The following is a 21,772-nucleotide window of genomic DNA, read 5'->3' as shown; positions in this document are numbered from 1 at the left end:
ATCTTTAAAAGCGTTAAAAAAAAGGAAAATAAATTAAGACATTAAAACTAAAAACCAAATGACAGACTAAATGAAATAGTGAGGAATACAAAAAAGCAAAGATAAGGGTTGTCGATATTCGTTTTTGAATATCACTCGTCCTGCCCATAAAATCAGGAACAAATCAGAGATGATCCCTTCGGCATGCCGTACAGACATACTCGTATGTTTACGTGCATCGGTATTGAGGGCAGTACGGAGTTGAAAGGAAGAAGGAGGCGTCGCAGACCTCACAACGTACACCTAATTCTGTTTTCACACTGTAGATGGGTTCCCGAAAAAACGTGTAAAAAAAGATATTGATCTTATGCACAAATTGGTGATTGGTGCCTTATCTCTAAAACCTATTGAAATTTGTGGAACAAACAATGATTTTTTAAGAATAAGTATTCATGTTTATTTTATAAAATCACATATACAAGGACCGTTCCAAAGCAAACAGGACTTTTTGAATCTAGCGTCGCCTGGTGGCGCTATCTATATGTCGACTGGTGCGTTAGAATCTGCTATCTTTATCGATTGTCCAGTGAGAATTTCATTTCATCGATTGGAAGTGAAGTTATTGCGTTTTAAGTGTCAGTATGTTTGTGTTATCGGTGCGAAAATGAGCTTCGAACAAAGAGCCCACATTAAATTTTGTTTTAAAATTGGTCAACTTTTACCGAAACGTTTCAATTGATGGAACAAGTTTATGGCGATGATTGGCTATCCCGTAGCAGAGTGCACGAGTGATTTCCACGTTTTCAACGTGGTCGTGAGGACATAAATGACGATCAACATGTGGGCCAATCAAAATTCGTGATCACCGAAAATTCCATCGAAACTGTGCGTGAATTAATCATAAATCAGCCGAAATCATCATTGAAATTGATGGAAATGGAATTGAACATCTCCAAAACATCGATTTATCGCATATTGACCGAACATTTGGGCTTACGAAAGGTGTTTCCACGGTTTGTTCCGCACAAATTAACTGACGACCAAAAATTGCTCAGAATCGATTGACGCTTGTGACCGATTATTTGACCAAAAATCTCATTTTAACCATTAACCACTCGGCGTATTCACCTGAAATGGCACCGCGCGACTTCTACCTTTTCGGAAAAATGCATTTGCCCATGAAAGGAAAGCGTTATGCAGACGTAGCGGCCATTCAAAAGTCTTGCACCGGCATACTGGCGGCTATACCGGCCAACGGGCTAAAACGAGCTAAAACACACATGCCTTTGGATCGTGCAAAAAGCTGTATTGAAGCAGAGAGAGACTATTTTGAATAAAATAAATTGATGTTGCCGATGTTGTTGTTCCGTTTTTATACTCTGTACATGAAATGTACAGACGTATATTAGGTTTGCGGGAGCTGAAAAATGTAACAGGCAGAAGGAGGCGTGGCAGACCCCACAAAGTATATATATTCTTGATCAGGATGAGAAGCTGAGTGGATATAGCCTTGTCCGTCCGTCCGTCTGTCCGTCTGTCCGTATGAACGCAACGATCTCAGAAAGTATAAGAGCTAGAATAACCAAACTTGGTTTCCATATTCTCCTAAGACCGAGAAAGTACGAGTTTGAGTTTTTTTTCAATGCACCCCCCCACTCCCCCGCAATTCGTGTCTTTTCTTATAACTTCCGTAATTCTCGGAATTTTGAAATCAATTTTGGTAGGTACATCCAGTTAGTACTAATGTGTCCGTGTGCCAAATTTCATCATGATAGGTCAATTCTGAAGAAAGTTATAGCCATAAGTAAAATCGCTGCTCATGCGCTGCCCGCAGCTGTTGTTGTTGCTGCTTTGGTTCAACTTTGTGCTGCATACATACACGCATATAAACACGCATAGGTACGTGATGTAAATGTATGCTGTTAAAACTGAACATAAAGATGTATTCTAATTTAATTTAATTAATTAATTCATTCATTCATTTTTTTAATAATTTAATTTGTTTTAATTTTTTTTTTTATTTATTTTTTTTAATTTTTCTTTTTTGTGGAGAGTACAGGCTATTTTACTGTCGGGCTTGCTCGACTGTAGCGTTCTATCTTGTTTTTTTTATTTTCTTAATTTTTTTTATTTTCTATAATTATTGTAAACCTATGTATTTCAAAGTCGGGACACCCGACTTTAGCTTTTATACTTGTTTTTTTTTTTTAAAGTGTTGTTTACTTTGGAACACACCTTGTAAAATGTATACAAGCAAAGTTATTAAAGAAAATAAATATATTCACTCTAAGTTTAAAAGTATGTAATACAAGAGTCCTGCTTCGCACGGGTATTTTTACAAAAATTTTAAAAATTATACATTTTATAACATCTTTTTGCTAGGAGCTACTAAGAAGGAGTAAAATTTATTTTGGATATTATTATTTTAATGATTTTTTGTTCGTTTTCAGATTTTTTGCTATTCTTTATTAGGTCAGAGGTTCTCTGTAAAAGATATTTGATGTTTTATTTTGTGGTAGCAAAATAAATTGATTTTCAGGAGCTCCGACCCGTGATAGGTCAACATACCGTAAAACATTGCTTTCGTATGTCGATCCCTACTAATTCGAAGGCTTGGCCTTGGGGCTACCGGAGATTGAAGCCAGCCATATAAATGATCGAATGGGATCATCGGCTTCCTCGGTATCCTCGTTATATGAGCTAGTTGACCAGTTGCTGGGCCGTTGATAATAGTTGCTACACTTAAATTGTCCTGCCTCGTCCCATTGCACATGCTTGAAAGGCTTTAATTTCTCAAAAGCACGATTGCAATTCCGAATTTCACCGTCAATTCATGTGGCGGCAGTCCAGAAGGGTTTAGTGAATTCAAGTATCTTGAATATGAATCACGCTGTCGATCGACTTGTAATTTTTTATTTGGCTGGGGGCTTTTGAATAATATTGCCTTAATATTTAAAGTGATAATGTTTCGACGATGATTATGAACTAACAGCATGCTATTCAGGAATTTTTTAAGGAAATTTGTTTACACCTTTGGTTACATTATTGGTGTTAATTCAATTCAAACAAACAAACAAACAAACAAACAATCAACTTATTCCTCTTTATAATATTAGTATAGATAAATAAAATGTATTACAAGTTCGGCACGTTAGTGAATGAAAAATATTCACGTACATACAGAAGAATGAAAAGTCGCAACAAATTATCAAATCGAAAAAATAATAACATCAAAAATAATTAGACTGGAAGAATAATTAAAAAGAAAAATTATAAAATAAGAATAATTTACGTCGTTCTAAGGCGACGTTTCAAACTAAAATGACATTGTTTGCTAAAGTAAGGCAGTACATGAGTTTCTTCTTCTTGCAATTACACCGATTTAGCGCAGGCAGAGACGCTTTCGATGCTGAAAGATATCGAAATTATTTATACTGTCTATCGACAACAGCTTCAAAACTTTGCTTTCAAGATGGTGATTTGATTTAATTGTGATTTGTGTGTGTGGGTTTTTTTAAGACACGCAATTGCTATAAAACAAAATAAATGAATTCTTAGTAGTACTTAATTAATAGTAATAGGTCAGTTATGAAATGCAAGAACATTTATACCCTACTAGCAGGTCTTACCCGTCCTTGTTGGCTCAGTATTTGTGCTTACAATTATAAGGTTATTTACTATATGATAATTCTCTTCCGACACTCTCTAAAGTTTCTAAAGAGTTCATTTCCCAAATAGCAAACTACTTTGGTATGGTTCGAGAGCTGGGACATACATATGTATGGTTATACGTACATACATACATACTTATGTATATTTATGTATGTAGTGTGATATTGATAATCAATGCATGTAATTTCATGTATTTTGGTCAACTAATTTAACTGCACAACATTTAAGTGAGCATACAAACATATGTATGTACTATGTATATACATACATATGTATGTATATCATACGAACTATTTTCTACAAACTATATTCTATCTCTAGTTGCTGGAGCATCATAACTTTCTATAGTTGAATCCATTGATACTATCGATAATTCCATCGAAGTTTGAATGCAATAAATATGTAATAACATTTTATAATTTATTGCGGCCAATTAGAACAAATATAAATTTGTATTAAAAACAATAGTTTACCCCCTGTTTGTGGCTTAAGAAAGCAAGTTTTTTGGGCTTTATTGAAAACGTTTTAAGCAAATTGAGGTAGAGATAAGCAATATGGTTCCGATTTCGTACTCAAACCAAGCATGTTTTTCGCTTATGGCAAGCAAATCGGGCAACCCAATGCGTATTTTAATAGGAGATTGAGGCGAGACCGATTATCAAATACCATATACCCAAAGAAGAAGAAGGAACCCTCGAGTCATAATGTTTCACTACAACGTTTCCTTAGGATAAACCGATTTGAATGAATTTTAGAGATTTACATAAATATTGCAGTAACAAATTGGAATTGTAGACAGTAATAACGAAAATTTGTAGCTTAGTTAAAATACAAAAAAAAAAGATATATTCGTGTCATTATGCTGATCACGAAAATATAATATCCTTTATGGGGCCGCAGAAGATTCCTTCTGACGATTACGCTGGAAACTATTTGAATCCCCTGTGCCTTGACAGCTATGACACAAATCTAGCGGTAAATCAGGTAAAGAACGTGCCTTTCTCTTCCTTACAATAAAAACGGTCCTTGAATTAATTACCATAAAGCAGAGCTATATAGAGCGATTTAAGTATGTAGAATGCAATAAAACTGGAGTACTACTAGATATTTGATAGCATGCAGTCAGAATCGACACATTTATGCTTCATTCGCACATCTCCTTATTCCTTCTCTGTATTCTGAGACACCTACCTACCTAAATATTTATAAGAATAAAATCGAAAAACTTGCGTTTCATTACAAAAGATATATTTGCTTTCAATCTAAAAAAAAAGAGTCTACTAGGTACTATCATAACTGCTCTATTGGAGCTCCCTATCGATAATTCGTTAATGCTCTTCCGCCTTCGATTCGACGTCATCCTCCTCCGCAGAATTATCCTTCTCTTTCTTCTTATCCCCGACATTGCCGTAGGCTTCACTCTGGAATGGATCCTTGGCAATGTATTTGTCCAAGCGCTTCTCACCATCGGGCTCCACCTGTGACAATTCCCCAAAGCCCTCTTCATCGACGAAGCATATTTCATGGCCATCTGGATCGGCCAAGATGAGAACGGAGACCGTAGCCTTGCCTGGTGTGTCCAGTGTAATAAGCGGTTTCAGAATCGTACCGCCTGCAGCTTTCACCGCCTTATGCAGAGGCTCCTGCACACTGCCAGGAACCGCGAATGCAATGCGCCCGTAGGCCTGAGCTCGATTCAGTGGCTCATTAATCTTCCGCAGGCACAATGCTGCCTGCTTTCCATTTTGGCCATCATAGCGTAGCACCAAGGAATTTTTATCTCCGTTTTCTTCCAGTGGCTCCATCTGCAGCAGCTCCTGCCAATACTTGCGTGAGGCATCCAAATTAGTCACATTTAGGGCCACCTGTTTCACAGGATCATTGCCTTCGGCTTCCTCCTCATCGATAATGTAGAACTTGTATCCATCGGGGGAGCTTAGCACATTAAGGTCGCCCTCCTTATTCAAGGGATAATCATGCTCAGCGGCACGGGCCAGCACACCACTGGATCTGATGGTCAATCCACCGAAGTCGTTGCCTGAAAGAAGGAAGTAATTAATAAGTACACTAACATCCACTCACATAATTATTTGCCTAACTCTGTGTGCAAATATGACCCCGAAATTGAGCGAGTGTTTTGAAATGAATGTTGTCGATGTCCGAAATTATTCACCAAAGAAGTTTGGTTAATTTTTGTGCAAGGAATGGAATTTCTGCTTCCGAAACATTAGGTATGTTTCAGAAGGCTTTCGTTAAACGGGCCTTGTCAAAAATACAACTTAATGAATGGCATAAAATGTTCAAAGTGGTTCGACAAACCACATCCGAGAAGTACCGGTGCTCCAAAAGCGTCGATTGATAAGTAGAGACATTGCTGATGCTGTTGGCATTTCAAATGGGTCAGTCAACATCATTTTAAAAGAACTTTTGGGCCCCGTTAAAGTCAAATCGCTCCTATTTCAAAAACAAGTCGCATAACGGCCCACAGCCACCATATTTCGGGTTTTGTGGATATTTAATAAATTGAAAACGCCAGATTCAAGCCGAATCGATGAAGGTGCGAAATGCCTTTTCGGAAAAGGGTTTTTGGACTGCTTCGAGGAGAATCCGTAGAAGATTACTTTGAAGGCGATCAAATACATTTTACCGAATAGGAATAACAAATAAAATAGTGCGGGTCATAATTGTACACTTTTTAGACTTCATTTGCCAGAGGCGACGAAAATAGTTTCATGCTCAGTGAATATAAAGTGCTAGTTGTACTTGAAATAAACATTTGAAGCCCCATAAATCTTTAATCCCACACGCTGTACACATGCATATAAACAATACTCAATGATATGGCTAAATCTTAGTCGCATCGGTCTGCTACGAACCATATAAATAAAACACCCCCATATATAATATACAATTTGGTTTTTACATGAAGAAAAATGTCTCATAATGTACTATTGTCCACGAATGGTTCTGTTTTCAGCGATATGATCCATTATGGTCCAATTATTGAGCTTTTAAAACTTGTTAATTCTTATATTCGGTTCTTTTGTTTATCAACTATTCAGCCGATCTTTATGAATTTTTCACAGTAAGCTTATGTCGATCAGTTTCCGGAAGTATTAAATCCATTTAGTGTGTGGGCCGGTGTCGTTGTTCAATCGATTGAGAGCTTCATTTTAGAAATTTGTTAAGTGTTGACTGATGTTGATTTTATTTTAATTTTAGAGTGCGGATGAAAATCGCAGGCACCTGACTTTTGGATAAGCTGGCCCGATATACATGAATACAATTTTGAGAAGTACAACATGAAACAATATAAGTATAAAAATAACAATAAACGTGGTCTGCACTCTGTGATAAGATATGGCGAAATGTTCAGCTTTTAGAATGAAATGCCATATCTCTTATCAAGATAGAACATATACATAATTTACTAGCACCATTAGCAAATTTTCCCCATGTTGAAACAATAGAGCTTAAGGCCCAATCCGTGGTTTATCAAACTGAAACTGAGTCCGAATAAGGCCTAGTATTAGACACACTTTCAGATGTAAACTAGACTCTGAGCAATGCACGCCCACCAGGACAAGCGTACTAAGATGAAACGCTCTGGTCACGGCCATACAGACGAAGGGGGAGCCCCTGGCTAGATTGTTACTGGAAAAGTGGGCTTACCCAGTTCGTAGCTTTTCACGCCATAGTTATAAGTCAATTCAATGACGAAGTGCGACGATTCAGGGCCATAGCCCACCATGGTTTTGCTCCAGCGATTGTTGTAAGGTCTAATTAAATGAAAATTAGAAAAAAATTGTACACTTGGCAATTACTGGCAAGGCTTACCCATTGCATTCCGCGTTGCACCCTTCCTTGAATTCTTCGTGACGCAAAACCTGTTCCGCCGCAACCGCAACAACAGCAGCAGCAGTCGAGAAGAGGAGAGAAGAGGAGAGAAGAGGAGGTAAAAGCAAACGAGTTAGTGCTATTACGACTTGTCATGCTTATCAACAATATAAGTTTTTAATTAGCCAACAACTGGCAGTTTGTCAGATAAAAGTCAATTGCCGACGCCACCAACAACAACAACAACGCCGCCTCCGACTCCAACAAGTGCCGACAACTCACCTGCATGCCTAGGATGCTGCGGAAGAAGAACGCATTATGGCCACGATCGCCAATTTTGAAAACATAGTGCAGGGCACGTCCCGGAACAGCGCTCATCGTAGTTTTTGTGGTTGTCCGCCACCGCTGCTGCCGCCCAAATATAAATGAAAACGCCGAACGCTGCGCCAACCAGCACCAGCCAAGAAGGGAGCAGCTGTGATAGAGATGGGCAAGTGAGTGCGCTATGACTGCGTCTGGCCGACGTGTATCGATGAGCAGCGACGCTGGCACGAGCGCGCCTTATCGATAAACATCGATGGCAAACAACGAACAATTTAAATTTGAGTTTGTTTCAGTTTCGAATATTTCAACGGTTGCTTTGAAAGTGAAACGATAAGACAGCGAAACGAACATAAAACCAATTCCTAAAACAATTCAACGTTTTCAAAATGAAAAAGAAGTAACAAAATATAAGCGAATCCATCTTGTTGCTTTGCGCAAAATAAAAGACTATATTTAGGGAATTTCTGTTAAAGACTCGATTTTGCCGACCATTATTTTCCGATTTTTCTGAATTTTAAAATCTGCCAGCTATTTCGTTGAAACTATTTAACAAACGAATAGCTCTCGACAGCATTTACCTTAACACTCTTATAGCTTTCTTTTGGTATTCTGTTTTCTTTGCAAATTTTTTTTACGATAAGGCCAATTATTTGCAGGCAGTCCCACTAACAGTCATATGGAGATCGCGAATTGCCAAACACAAAAGTATTGAAGTTATGAATTTGAAAGAATGCTATTGGCCTGTCTGTAAGTTTTTTATACCCTGTACGTAAAGAGTAAAATTTTATACTATATCAATTTATTTTTACTACACAGCGTATAATGATTTTAGCAATAAGGCCTAGGCCATGCAAATTGTAGGAACACATATGAGGAATTACTTGGAAACTTGTCGGCTCTTTAAAAAAGGGAAATTATGAAAGAAAGAAAATGCCTAAGTTTACCTAAGTTCACCTCGTATTAACAGAAGAAAATAGGAAATTTTGAAAATAAATAGCGAACATACATACTTGTATGTTAATGTACCGACTATATACGTATAATTTTTTCAAATATAAAAGTTATGACGCCTATTAAATAAATAAACAAAAAATGTATCATAAGAACAGCACCGGGCAGCTTTAGGTAACATTATATATGTGACGTCATATGTTTCAGCAATGAAAAGATAGAGTGAATCATTCATTATTCAGTTACGAACGTTTGATTGTACTTTTACATGTACTTGACTAGAATTTGTAAATAGCGTTATGGTTTTAATATTGGTATAGGAAATAAATATCTATCGCAGAACATTAAGATGAATTCACTTATTCCCATTATGATATTTCTTTTTCATGCTTTGAAGACTTGGAATTTACAGAGCAATCCGTACATTAAATCCATTCGGTATCATTACCGGAGTTTCTTCTGTTTCTGTTGTGCTGTTGATTTGAAAGGAACTTAAGTTTTGCAAGATTTTCGTAAGAGCTGTCTGTCATATACATCAATATGGCTGACCATTATTTTAGCAGTGAACTGTTCATCTCTAAGTATGACGTTTGCAGTACCCGCTAGGAGCGCAGCTTAAATTGCTGTTTCTTTGAAGGCATGTGTGGGGAAATGGAAATGTTTGCAATACATTTCAAGTTGGTGGTGAGTTTTAAAGTTTAGAGGCTGCGCCATCTAGCGCACATCACCTGCATTTGAATGATGAAATAAATGGGGTTTCAATAGCTTTACGTGAATAAAAATGTATGTATGTACATAGATAATGTATATTGTGTTTTTTGTTTTCGATTACAAATATCACAAATTCCTGATTTGATTTTAAGTATTAAATTAAATCGGCCGATACCTAGATCGTGGGTTTGATTAAGCAAACTAAAATTTTAAGCTAACTGTACCAGAAGGCTGCTAGAAGACCTGCATCATTCTTTAAAATTGTGTTTTTTTGTTTAATGAGGGCTATTACTTTATTAATATACCTTATATTTAAATGTTTTTTATTTGTTTAATTTATATTTGTAATACAGAGGAGCAGCAAATTTGATAACAAAATATTCAAATACAGACTATTCACCACCTTGAAAGAGAGTTGTAGCCTTAGCTATACAACAGGGCAGGGGAGTTAGTGAAGACACCAACCAAGAGAAAATTTGTGCATTGTTATGAAAGCGTCCTCTGACGGCAATGTTTTGTGTTTGCAGAGCTTATGATATTTTGCTTTTGTTGTGGCAGCAAAAAGTAATAGTATTTGATTTTAAGCGCGAATGCAATTAATTTATACTGATTTGTAGATTTATTTGGACACCACGGTGGTTTGTTGGTATTACGCACTGAGCTCCTAAAACTCTCTGCCCTCTTATCGACTAGTATCGATAACCGACAGTGACTGCCAAGACCTATCGAGTGCCTGTGCACGATCATTTTTCGATCGGTCTTTGTTTTGGTTTTGTTGTCAGTTTGAGTTTGTTTTTAAGCGTGGGCAGTTCTGTCGGCGTTTTGTGCGACGCTTTGCGGTCGGTTTGTTTTCGTTTTTTTTTGTTCCGTTGTTCGCAAACTGTTGTTGGCTTTTGTTTTTGGCAGAAACGTTTTTTTTTATATTAAAATATAAATTATTATTATTAAAGTTGCTTGTGTTTCTGAGGCGTTTTGTTCCGCTGCCACGCTGGTCGCGTTCCGTTTTCGCGGTTCGTTCACGTCGATGTTGTGTTGTTCTTGTTTAGAAAGCAGCAACAAAAATTAGTTGCAACTTGCAACAACACGCACAAGCACACGCACAAGCACACGCACACTCACACACAGCCAAGAGTGCAGGTGTTCGCTGCTCCTACCTACCTACATACATACATACATACTTATGTACATGAGCAACAACAACCGCTTTAGTGTTCGAATGTCGCGCGCTCTCTCGGTCGGCTCTGTGGCTCGAGTTTCGTTTTGTGGCGGCGGTGCCCGATTTGCATAATTTATAGAAATTATTGCTGCCAGCAGCAGCAGCGCCAATATCAATAGCAACAGAAATAAACTGTTGTTTAGTGAATTTGCATCAACAAGGTGTGTTATATTTTGTTTATTTTTTTTTTCGCCGAATGGAATCGAACCGGAACCGGCGGGTTTCCTCTTGCAAAGTTCCATGTACAAATATTTGAAAAGTGCAGTTTTTACATAAATGAAACGAGCACATTCACACACACACACATGCACACATACGCACATACACACATATAGCATATGTCAGTGAATGTGTATGTGTTTGTGGTGACCGTGAAAAAAGTTGTGCCAAGCGAAACGTCACAAATAATTTATTCTCACGGTTTTGTCTGCCTTCTGTTTATTAATTTTAGTTTTCGCTCCAAGTGTGTCAAACCTTGAAAATTCTCAGTAAAAGGTGTTGGATGAAAAAATCTCAAGTTTTCTCAAGCAACGAGCAACAAATTAGTGAGCTGCGCATAAACAAATTAAAGCCGAGCCACCAAATTAAAGAGCGCCTATTAAAAAGAGAACCAACAGGTAAGTGCCAAGGCAAGAAGGGTGACAAACATACATACATATAGCATGTACATATATACATATGCACATACATTAAAAAAAAACTTAGTGGGGCACTCCAAATTAAGATTTTATAAATCGACTGTTTAAGGAAAACTTCCTAAAGGGGTCTGAAGTTTATACTTGTATTCTTACTTACTTATGTATTTTGCATGTACATATGTATTGCATGTAGCTATAGCATATAAATCACTCTGTGAATGTATTTGCCGCCTTTAAATACATAAATACATCATTCTTTTATACTAACAGACTTCCCAATAAACAATTTATTGCTGAAGACGTCAGCAATGAAAAATTGTCCACACAATAAATTCCATTTGCTATAGCAGTAATGTATGTATGTAAATATATACATACATACATATGTACAAATGTATGTATAATATTTAGTAGTCTGGTCCAAAGATGTTATCCACTCCAAACAAAATGTGTAAACGTATATTTATTAAAATTTTGCAATAACAACAACCGTATGAGTATATTTTCCCTTTAGTATTTGCATAGCACGATGAAACCTATTTTTAAAATATGAGTGCAAAACCTCTAGAATTATGGTAAAGATCTCTTAAAACGGGGGAATAGGGTGTCCATCGGGTTAAAACCACAAACTTGTCCTGACTAGAAGAACCAGCTGGTTTATTCTAGCTCTTATGTACATGCATTCTTAGAATCTGTATCAGCATTTTAGTAAAATGGTGTTCATATGTACATACATATGTATATGTATGTATATTTTTAACAAATGTCTAATATGGCAATACAATAGGTTAGGTTAGAAAAGTGGATCGTCGTTGTCAGTCCCAGGCCTAGAGCACTTGGTCATTAGTGTTGTCGGGTAATTGGAGATCCGTTCGAAGAGCGGCTTAGTAGTTCATTTTAATCTTGCTGTCTTTTCAAAATACAACAGTAACTGATTAAAATTGAAGCCAGTTTTTTGTTCCAACGGGTCATTCCGATTATTGCACTCCTGAACGTGCAAAAAATTTAAAATATAGTTTTTGTTTCTCCTAAAATGGTGTGATGTGCTAGAAAAAATTCATACTAGGACGTAAATAACCTCGCGCTGTGTTAAATAAAAGTTCCAGCACAAAATTGATTGTTTCTGTGAGTTTTCTACTACCAGAAAAATACATGAAAATTCCCTCAATTTTCAGTTTCTCGGAAATATTTTTCTGAAATGTAGAAAACTCACAGAAACAATCAGTTTTTGCTGGAACTTGGTCTTTCGCTACACATAAAATCTATCCCAAAGAGAGAATAATGAGAGCGAAACATGCAAGAACAGTCGTGCAAGCGCATAACTGTTCCTGCACTATTTCCTTGATCTTGCGCGTTTGTGTTTGTTTGTGTTTTGTTTCTAGTTTTTATTTGCGCACTTTTTTCTCGTAACGAAGTAGAACACAGTTATAATTCCCAAGTTGTTCGTTGGGCATAGTATTGGATCACCTTAGTGGCTGATACAGTGGCGCAAAACATATTTTCTACAGTGCATATTCTCCTTGCCTACGAAACTATTATGACTTGAACATAAATATCGATAGCAAAAAAAGTGCACTACCTCTTTTAAAGAACTTAATTTAAAGGCAATACATAAAGTTACTAAATGTGGTATTATCTTTGAATATTGCGGAGTTCGCATAACTTTGAGGCCTTTACAAAGTGTGCCCTGGTTTCTACAGTTTCTATAGCACATTTCTTGTCACATTGCCTTCCTGAACTTCGGATACAAGTTTCCTTAATTCCTTGCCTTAATCTCTGTTTCGAGCTGGGCCTCGTCAGAATGTCGGGCGTCGAAGGTTACCAAAAAAGCCGTAAAGCTGGGCTAGTAACAGGAGACCTACAAATGAAACTCTATTATTGTTTTGGGGAAACTTTAAAAAATCCACTTGTTTGTTGTAATATGATTATGGTTTCTAAGTTTTATAAATATATAAATTATTAGAAGACATCAAGGAACGAACTTTTTCAGTTTTTGTACCTTCTACAGTGGCAAGATTCATAAAAAACCCAATATTTCCCCTTCATTCGAACCATTGCTTCATGGCCTCCAACTTTGTTTTATTTTGTCCAAGTTATTAGTTATTAAGTATTTGTTTATTTTTAAAACTAAATTAATATTAATTGCAGTGTTTTCCCATGTGGCGTGGCTGGTAAGCACTCGAATTTCAGACTTAGGCATTAAATAATAGATTTGAGGCCTTATTTTCGATTAAATGACATACCTGTAAGTTCAGATCATGTTTGGGAATATAAATGTCGAATAAAGCCATTTTCTTCATTTCGCTTTTGAGATCAGCGGCACCAAGCTTTCTCTGAGTATGAGAAAATAAACAATGAATTAATTTATGTACAGCACCGCTTTCTAGTTTATGGATCGTTAATCCAATGAACACAGAAAGTATAAAGAAAAACGTAACATCTGTTTTACGATCTATAACAGTAATTAGATATAAGCGCCATTTGCAATGTCTTCTGAAACTGGTGACCTCTTTTGTTCAGAAACAGTACAGCGTCGTACATCGAGTTCTAATCGTTTGGCACACACACATATTGTGTTAGCAATACCTAGTATGTTGGGTGATTTCCGTGCTTAAATTTTATATTATCCCAACAATAACAATGCAACAAATGAATAAAAGGTACTCTTTAAATGTTAATAAACAAAGTGCTTGACCAGACGTGTTTCTATTGATCGTTTTTGTTTTGTATCGCTCTAACTAGCCTAGCAAGGTACAGTTGTGTGATGATTCTATTTGGGGTCTTATTCAGAAATTGAGATGTTGTTGAAAATAGAACAATTAGTTGGAAGAAGGAGTCTATATTCTAAGAAGAAATTCTTATCATGTATATCCTTCACTTTTTATCGAAAAGAAACCAAAAATGTAACAAACCCATTCAGAAACTACCAACGAATAAAATTACGATTTCCATTGACTATTAAGCTATGTTATATATACTATATTAGAGACCAAAAATTATATTATTAGTAGTAGAAGCTTTACTTTCATAATCCCTTTAAAAAGGTTAGCCAAACGTTTCCTAATTTTATAGTTAAGCTACAAAATAAAAGTATTTCGACTTGGTTTATATTGTCTGTCGATCACCAACAATTGCCCGAAGTACATAGGTTATTACACCCGACTGCCCGGGTCTTCCCCAGATACCGGATCGTTGGCCGTGAAGTTCGGATAAGATGTTGGTGTTACAGCAAAACTTAATCAGTAATTAATTTACCGCCGCCAGCAATTTAATTTATTCTATTATATTTATGGCTTGAATTTGTATTTTATCAATTTAAAAAACTTTAAAAATCTATCCCTATACTTTATGGACACTAAGTTTAAGAGATATATAGTCTCTGCCGTATTCACTTGATTTTTCTGTAGGTGTTAAGAACAAATTGTAATTATAAATTATTCAGAAAGAGGAATAAGAGCTGTCCATAAACGATTTTGCTTTGTATGAGAAATTATACATAATGGCACATTTTAATTTCCATTTCATATCAAATAATTGCAGGTGTTTTTTTTTAAATTATTTTATGGGGTATTTATGAAATGTATATATTCTGTTTACGATTGCATCTTTAGGGCGCAACTATTCCAATCTTGAAGCTATTTCATTAGCCAGAAAAGTAGTTGAAGTGCTTTTCGATCTGAGGATGTCAGATCTGCCATCTGAATCTGAATATGAATGTATAGACAAATGTGCCGATAAATAAATAATGATAATGATTCATGATGGTTTTTAACTAAATGGACATAAAGACAGGGATTTTTTACAGTTGCCAGAACTGTGTGGTCGAGGTAGCTTCGTGCGTAGATACATATATATGTATATAGAGTATATATGTATGTATGCATGGATGTGTGTTTGTTTCAGCCAAAATGCAAATATGCAGCGGCTAGGTAGAGGTTGAGGCAGGGGTGGCAGGTTGGTCGAATGTGGCAGTAACACGGCTCATTGGGATTTCAATGAGTTGAGCTGTGTATGTGTGTGTGAGTGTGTGTGTGTAGTGGTGATGGTGCTATCAAAAAACACAGGTAACTAGCGCAGCAGCTGGCTGTCTGGCCGGCCTTTCAATGTTCCATACAAGCCCCTGCGCGTGTGTGTGTGTCTGTGTGTGTGTGTGTGTGTGTGTGTGTGTGTGTGTGTGTGTGTGCGTGTGTCGCACAGGTATGCGCAATGATCGCACAAAGCCAGAAACAACAGAGCACAGCACATCACAGCAAAGGCAGCAGCAGCTGGTATTTCAGTCTTGGCTTAGCTTTTGTCTACACACCACAGTCCCTTGTTGTTGTAGTTGTTGCTTCCTCACTTCCTGCTCTGGCAGAGCGAGTGAGAGAGAGAGAGAGAGAGACCAGCGACTGCTTGTCTGTTTACCTGACTGTGATTTGATGTTTTGCCCTTTCGCTTGCATTTTGCCTTTGCTTATACGCGTACCTGCAATAATACCTGTGTCTGTACATAGAAACAATGACGGCCATCGGAATAGTTGCACCCCTTGTTCTGATTTCTACTTTCAATTTATACCATTTTATTTTTGTTGGCTACAGCGCATTTCTTTGTCGGGCTAGCTCGACTGTGACATTCGAGCTCGTTTTGATTCCAAGCTATACTTGTAATTACAAAACTTGCACATTTTTTTACAATTTATTTATTTACAATCTGTCTTAAGACAATAAGTAAAGGTAGCTTTATTTAAAATTAACAGGAATAGGGGGTTTCCAGTAAAACCAACTCCACCTAATTCTGTTTTTACACGGTAAATTGGTTCCAGAAAATACATTAATCATATGCAAAAATAGTTGATTGGTTCCTTATCTCTAAAGAAATATACATATATGCAATTTTTGATTTTCAAACTGTGTTATATCGAAATCGTGTAAAAAGACCGTGTAAAACAGAATTATAGTAGGTATAGTTCTCAATTGGATTCAACTTGCTATTCCAAGCAAGAAAGGAAATACTATACGGAATGCCACTGACATTTGTTTATTAATAAACTTATTTTTCGGATCACACCCAGTTCCAATCCAACAGTTGTGGACAAGGAGACTTTAAAACTTCGCATTAAGAATGAAGAGGTTGGAACGATAATAACCGGGATATCTAAAAGAATATATGAAATGTTGATTTAAGATAAATATAAATGTTATTTAAATTAATAATACATATAAGTACACCAAATTGAAAATATTTCGGATCGAGCACACCCGCGATAATTTGGACAGCAAACAATCCTGAAAGTCGATAACTTTTCATTCTTTATACCCTTCACTGAAATGTGTATTAATATACTGTGTGTACTGGTGTTATAATATTATAACACCCGTAAAGAGGCATCGTAGACCAGCTGTTATAGATAACTAATAAACTGAATCCTAATCGAATTAATCACTGCTCCTTGCACAGTTGTAGAGCTCTGGACAATGTTGTTATCCAGTTTGATGTTGCAGCATTTTTTTTTTAAATTTTTATTTAATCTCCTCCTCTTCCACTTTACTTGTGAAATTTTTCAAATCGTGCCGTTTTCTATGTTCGTAATTTCGTAAGAAGTTAGAACTGATGTTTGCTTGAAATGTCAGAAATAACCGGGGCACGTAGAAATTGCTCAAGGGCTACTCACTTGCTCGTATTGCTCAGTGTTCACTTTTTACCCGTGAGCAGGAGTAGCTCAATGCTCCTGGAACAAAACTGAACATTAATTTTGTGTCATAACAGTTTTTAAAATTTAAAAACAAAACCAGTCAGCCGTTTAGTCTTGGAACAGACAGCACGGTCTATTTCTATTCATATAGATGTTGCTGTTCGGACGTATTTTTTCTCTTTACAACGTATGTACCTACAGAGGTCCATCAGTCTGCCTGTCTGCCCTTGTATCTATACGTGTGTGTGTGTGTGTTGCGTCTATATCATGTCTTTATGCCTTTATGCGATTTCATTCTTTTTTATGTGCCTTGCGACGCTTTGTGGGGTTTCCTGCTGCCAACCGTTCCGCACAGATTCGTACACAAATGTATCTGGCAGATAAGTAGCTGGACCTATAATAGTGCATACATTAAAATGTTGGTATGTGTGTACCTACGTAGATATTCAACCGCAATTTTTGACAATTTTGCAGCTAGTTTGAAAATAATTCAGTTGAAGAGCCCGATGAGGCCAAGCCACAAATCTCACACTAGACATCCATAAAGAATGCTTATCGCCAAGCAAAGCTCTTTTCAATGCTACCATAATAAGTTGTCGTACATACTATATGGTTGGTATTGATAAGCGGCGAAGAACACGTTTTTTATTGTGGAAAGGGGGGAAGGTACTTTCTTTTAAATGGACGGGTATTTAGAGGGTGTGAGCTAGAGGCTTGTACGAATTTTTTCTTGCATTCCGGATGAGTCGACTACAACTAAATAAATAAATCAATAGAAAGAGTTTATGGAACCGAAGCGAATATGCATAAATAAAATGCCGAAAGAAGAAGAAGACTGTCAGTCACAAATAAAGACATTTTATGGCGAATCTATCAGTCAGATGTCAATCAATATTTACGCTCTCAGCTCTATATTCAAGAATTTCGTTTTCAATCTTCAATCAGAATGCCTGTAACGATTCTAGTTGTTAGCATTTATATATTTTTGTACACTTGTTAAGTTTGGGGACCTTGTAATAGTTAACTGTTTTGTTAGGGCCAACTTGCAGGCCGATTCCTTGCATAAATATATTTAAAAAAGAATAAAAATAACGTAATATTCCAAACTTCTCCACTCATATACAATTACTAAGATGTCGGGGGGTGGGCCATACTTTAAACTATTAAGAGGAGGATTAAGTTTGGAATAGTTGAATCTTTTATTCGATCTTGATATTTGAATATACATCGATGGAAGTACAAGGCAAATGTCCCCGTAAAGGGACCTAAATACTTGGTACACAGAAATAATGCTCTAGAAGATAAAAGAGGTCTCCATGAAGAGGGCGTTCACTGTTTTCATAACATTCTCGAATTGGACTTTTAAAAGTCAAAGTTTTTATATAATTTAGTATACGCAATTTTAAGGGAGTTTCCCTTTTGTGTAATTCAATTAACAGATTAGTTTTTAGTCCAAATTTGAATTTGAATGCAAGTGCTGATTATAATTACGAGTACGTGTATGTGTGTCAAAAAATCACTTCCAGAACTACTTGTAAGTATTACCTCACTGAAGCACCAGCTACCGAAATCGAAGATAGAAATGTTTAATCTTTAACTGCTGCCTTTATTTCATTCTTATCGCTTGTAGTGCCTGTGATCAGAAAATCGGTCATTAAGGCGAGCAATGACATTACAAATCGATGTCGTTATCTTTGGTGAACCTTCTGATAATTTCTGGTTGCCAATCGCAGACGCTTTGTATGCACAATACGCTTTCATTCATTCATTCCCAAGCATATTGCTTATCTAACCTTGCACCTGCCCAGAGGTTCCCCTTCCCCCGTCCCTTCACTCGCCCTATGGCCCACAAAAGGCAGAGCAACACACAAGACATATGTACTTGTATGTATGTAGGTCTGCGTGTGCATATATATATAGTTCAAAGGTGGAGTATGTACGTATGTGGCTAATTGTTGAAGCGCATTTGCCGCTGATAAGTTTATTTTTCAATAAATTACTTTGGCGGCGACCGCACCCCAAAATGATTTCAAAAAAAAGTGCAGACGAAAGATTTTTGTTAAAAGATTTCACCGGCAATGCGATGTTGCCATTGAAGACGATTCCGGAGGGGGGGCGGAAGAGAGGACGCTCGGTTCTATGATGGACTTGACGAAGCTTATGTTTTTTTTTATTGTTTTTCAGATGAAGCTTAAGCGCTTGGATTGCAATAATCCTACACACACACTCACGCACATAAAAAATGCGATTCACAAAGGGACCACACATATACGATTCACATACATTTGTTTATGAATATAAGTATCGCTATGCAGGTGGGTGGAGGGAACCGGATAGCTATCGTAGAAAAATGCAAAGCGTTCCAAATAAAAAATACAATTTTTACAACGCAATGTTGGGGAACTTGAAGAAAAAACTTGGTCATCAGGGAGTGCTACATAGCATAGCAGAGCAACAACAACTAAGGGGGTAACAATGAAGCCAACAACAAGCGAAGCTATAACAACCTTGTGGAAAGACTAGACATAGCTTTTTAGAGATGGATTTGTGTCCTTTATGGGTTAATATGGTAGTTCGCCAGCTCATTAGCCAGCTCCAAATATTTGATTATTTCTATTTCTGGATTGGATTATTATAACTACGAGTATTGTATATTTTTGCAATTACACCAAGTTCCACAATTTAAAAAGATCGTCTTTCAAATGTCGATTTAAAAAGTGTGTGAAATGGGCTTGGAGTATAAATATTTGGGTGAATATTTTGAAAAGAAAAGAGGAATGCTAAGAGTTAGAGTTGAAATTTATTTAATTAAATTAACTGCAGTTCTATGGGTATGAGGCATGTTTAAATTTCAACTATCTGGAAGTTAAAACAGACTATAACAGTCCCTAAGTAACAATTTTCTTTCTCTTCTCTATTGAAGACTTAAACATTTTTCAATTCGTGGCAATAGCAGGCTACTTGGATCAAATATTAAATATTATGTATGCAAAACTTAGTTGATGTAGCTTTGAACCTCTAGATAGTATTGACGAAATTTAAACAATTAAGAAAGAAAATAAACTCTGGGAGGGCCTACATACCATGTCTGGTCAATGTGGGTTCAGCCGTTTCCGATGTCCAGGCGTTCATACAGACGGACTGACGGACACATGTATCTAGATCGATCTCTCTCGTCATGCTGATAAATAATATTAATACTTTAAGGGGTCTGACATTTATAACTTGTGTTATTAATATTACCCTTTCACCCCAGAAAACGGATATAATAGGCCCTTTGTGACATAAGGATTGGGTAGAAAGACAATTATAAAATGTCTTTATTTCCCTAAACCAAAGTTTGCCTTGACTGTTGGGGAATCTGGCTCAAAAGAACACCACACCCGAACTTGTGATCTGGCGACTAAGCTTCGGCGGCTACTGAGCTACAATCCACAACTCTGGGGACACAACGTAGGCACAAGGACGCCACAGGACGGCCGAATTGTTGTGTCTGGCATGTAAGCAAAGCAACAGCATCAAAAAAAAAAAAAAAACCAAAGTACAAAAAGAAACAAATTCAAGGGGAACAAAATTTACAAACTAAAAGCCGGATGGATTAAATTGGGATTTATGCACAAAAGCACTCGTGGAATATGTAATGCCTACACACTGCCCCGCTGCTCGACACCCGCCCCTAGCAACCACCTGCTGGCGGGCAGGTTAGCGCTCCCCCCGCTCCTACCTGACCCGTTTGTGGGCCCGTCCCCGACGCCGTCAACGCTTTTGGCTCATTTTTCGGCCAGATAAAAATGTTGAAACAATAACCAAGGTTATTCCCAGGAGGCATTGCGAGAAAAATGCCAGGATAACAACAGCAGCAGCAGCAGAACACACACACACGCACACATATATATATATATATATTCATAAGTACAAATGTATGTAGATATACAACACAACACCATGGCGGGGCAGATTCCCAAAACTCTCTGAGATTTGAAGCATTTGCGAGTTTGTTCTTTTTTTTCGTGTTTTTTTTTATTTTTTTATTTTTGCTGCTGCTGTCTTTCCGGACAGGCAAGTGTTGCACATGGAAATTGCAACTGAGTCCTGCCTCCTCCCGGAGGTGTGTGCATGAAGTGACAGAGGGAGGTGGGAAGAGAAAGGAGGAAGGAGGAAGGGGACTGGGTGGACAGACGGTTGCCCGCACACGTATGCACTTTTATGTTAGTTAGCAAATTGACTTGCCTTTCCACACATTCTGTGACGCAAAAAGTTCAAGAAAAAACGCATGCATAGAACAACAGAAAAACGCAAAATAAATAAATAAATAATATGTGATATAAAATAAAACGAAATGTGCAGATGAAAAAGTGAATTATGTTTTTTAAGTTCGCTTGTCTGCGCTCTCTGTTGTGTTTACACAGAAAAAACTAAACAAAACAAAGCAAAGAAGCGAAAAATGGACACACAACTTATTGTGTTGCAACTTAAGAATTTAAGAGAATTCAACGCTGAACATACAAGTACGAGAAGTTTCTAAAATACGTAAAGTCTTACACACAACTCCTTAAGAGTAAACCAATAGCGTCGGCTCCGAAAATCAGTCGAGGAGCAGAAACTAATTTACAGTGAAAACTCTCTTGGCCGGACACTCACGGTCGGCCAATTGTTGTCCGCCCAAGTGGAGTGTCCGCTTAATTATTTATTTATTTATTTTTTTTTTTCTGTTTAATCAAAGCATTGAAGCATTAGCACCTTAACAATAAATTTTTACAAATATAAAATAGC

General features: G+C 37.0%; 2 protein-coding genes across 2 annotated transcripts in view; one reads left to right on the top strand and one right to left on the bottom strand.

The window, feature by feature from the left end:
- Positions 1-4,877: 4,877 nt before the first annotated feature.
- On the bottom strand, positions 4,878-8,104 carry LOC115627524 (glyoxalase domain-containing protein 4). The gene is made up of 4 exons (XM_030523223.1): positions 7,771-8,104; positions 7,489-7,538; positions 7,324-7,430; positions 4,878-5,689 (listed from the first exon to the last, which is right to left on the bottom strand). Exons 1-4 carry the CDS (start codon positions 7,864-7,866, stop codon positions 4,980-4,982), a joined length of 963 nt encoding a protein of 320 aa, XP_030379083.1. The 5' UTR covers positions 7,867-8,104; the 3' UTR covers positions 4,878-4,979.
- Positions 8,105-10,441: 2,337 nt separating this feature from the next.
- Positions 10,442-21,772, top strand: part of LOC115627478 (AF4/FMR2 family member 4) — a 122,978-nt gene continuing 111,647 nt past the window's right edge. The window contains exons 1-2 of the mRNA XM_030523156.1: positions 10,442-10,851; positions 11,142-11,307. The gene's annotated coding sequence lies outside the window, so the exon portion shown is untranslated. The remainder of the gene's footprint in view (positions 10,852-11,141; positions 11,308-21,772) is intronic.

Source organism: Scaptodrosophila lebanonensis, unplaced genomic scaffold (genome assembly GCF_003285725.1).
Source record: "Scaptodrosophila lebanonensis strain 11010-0011.00,11010-0021.00 unplaced genomic scaffold, SlebRS2 tig00000096-arrow-pilon, whole genome shotgun sequence".
Taxonomy (NCBI): domain Eukaryota; kingdom Metazoa; phylum Arthropoda; class Insecta; order Diptera; family Drosophilidae; genus Scaptodrosophila; species Scaptodrosophila lebanonensis.
This window is presented reverse-complemented; position numbering and strand designations above follow the sequence as displayed.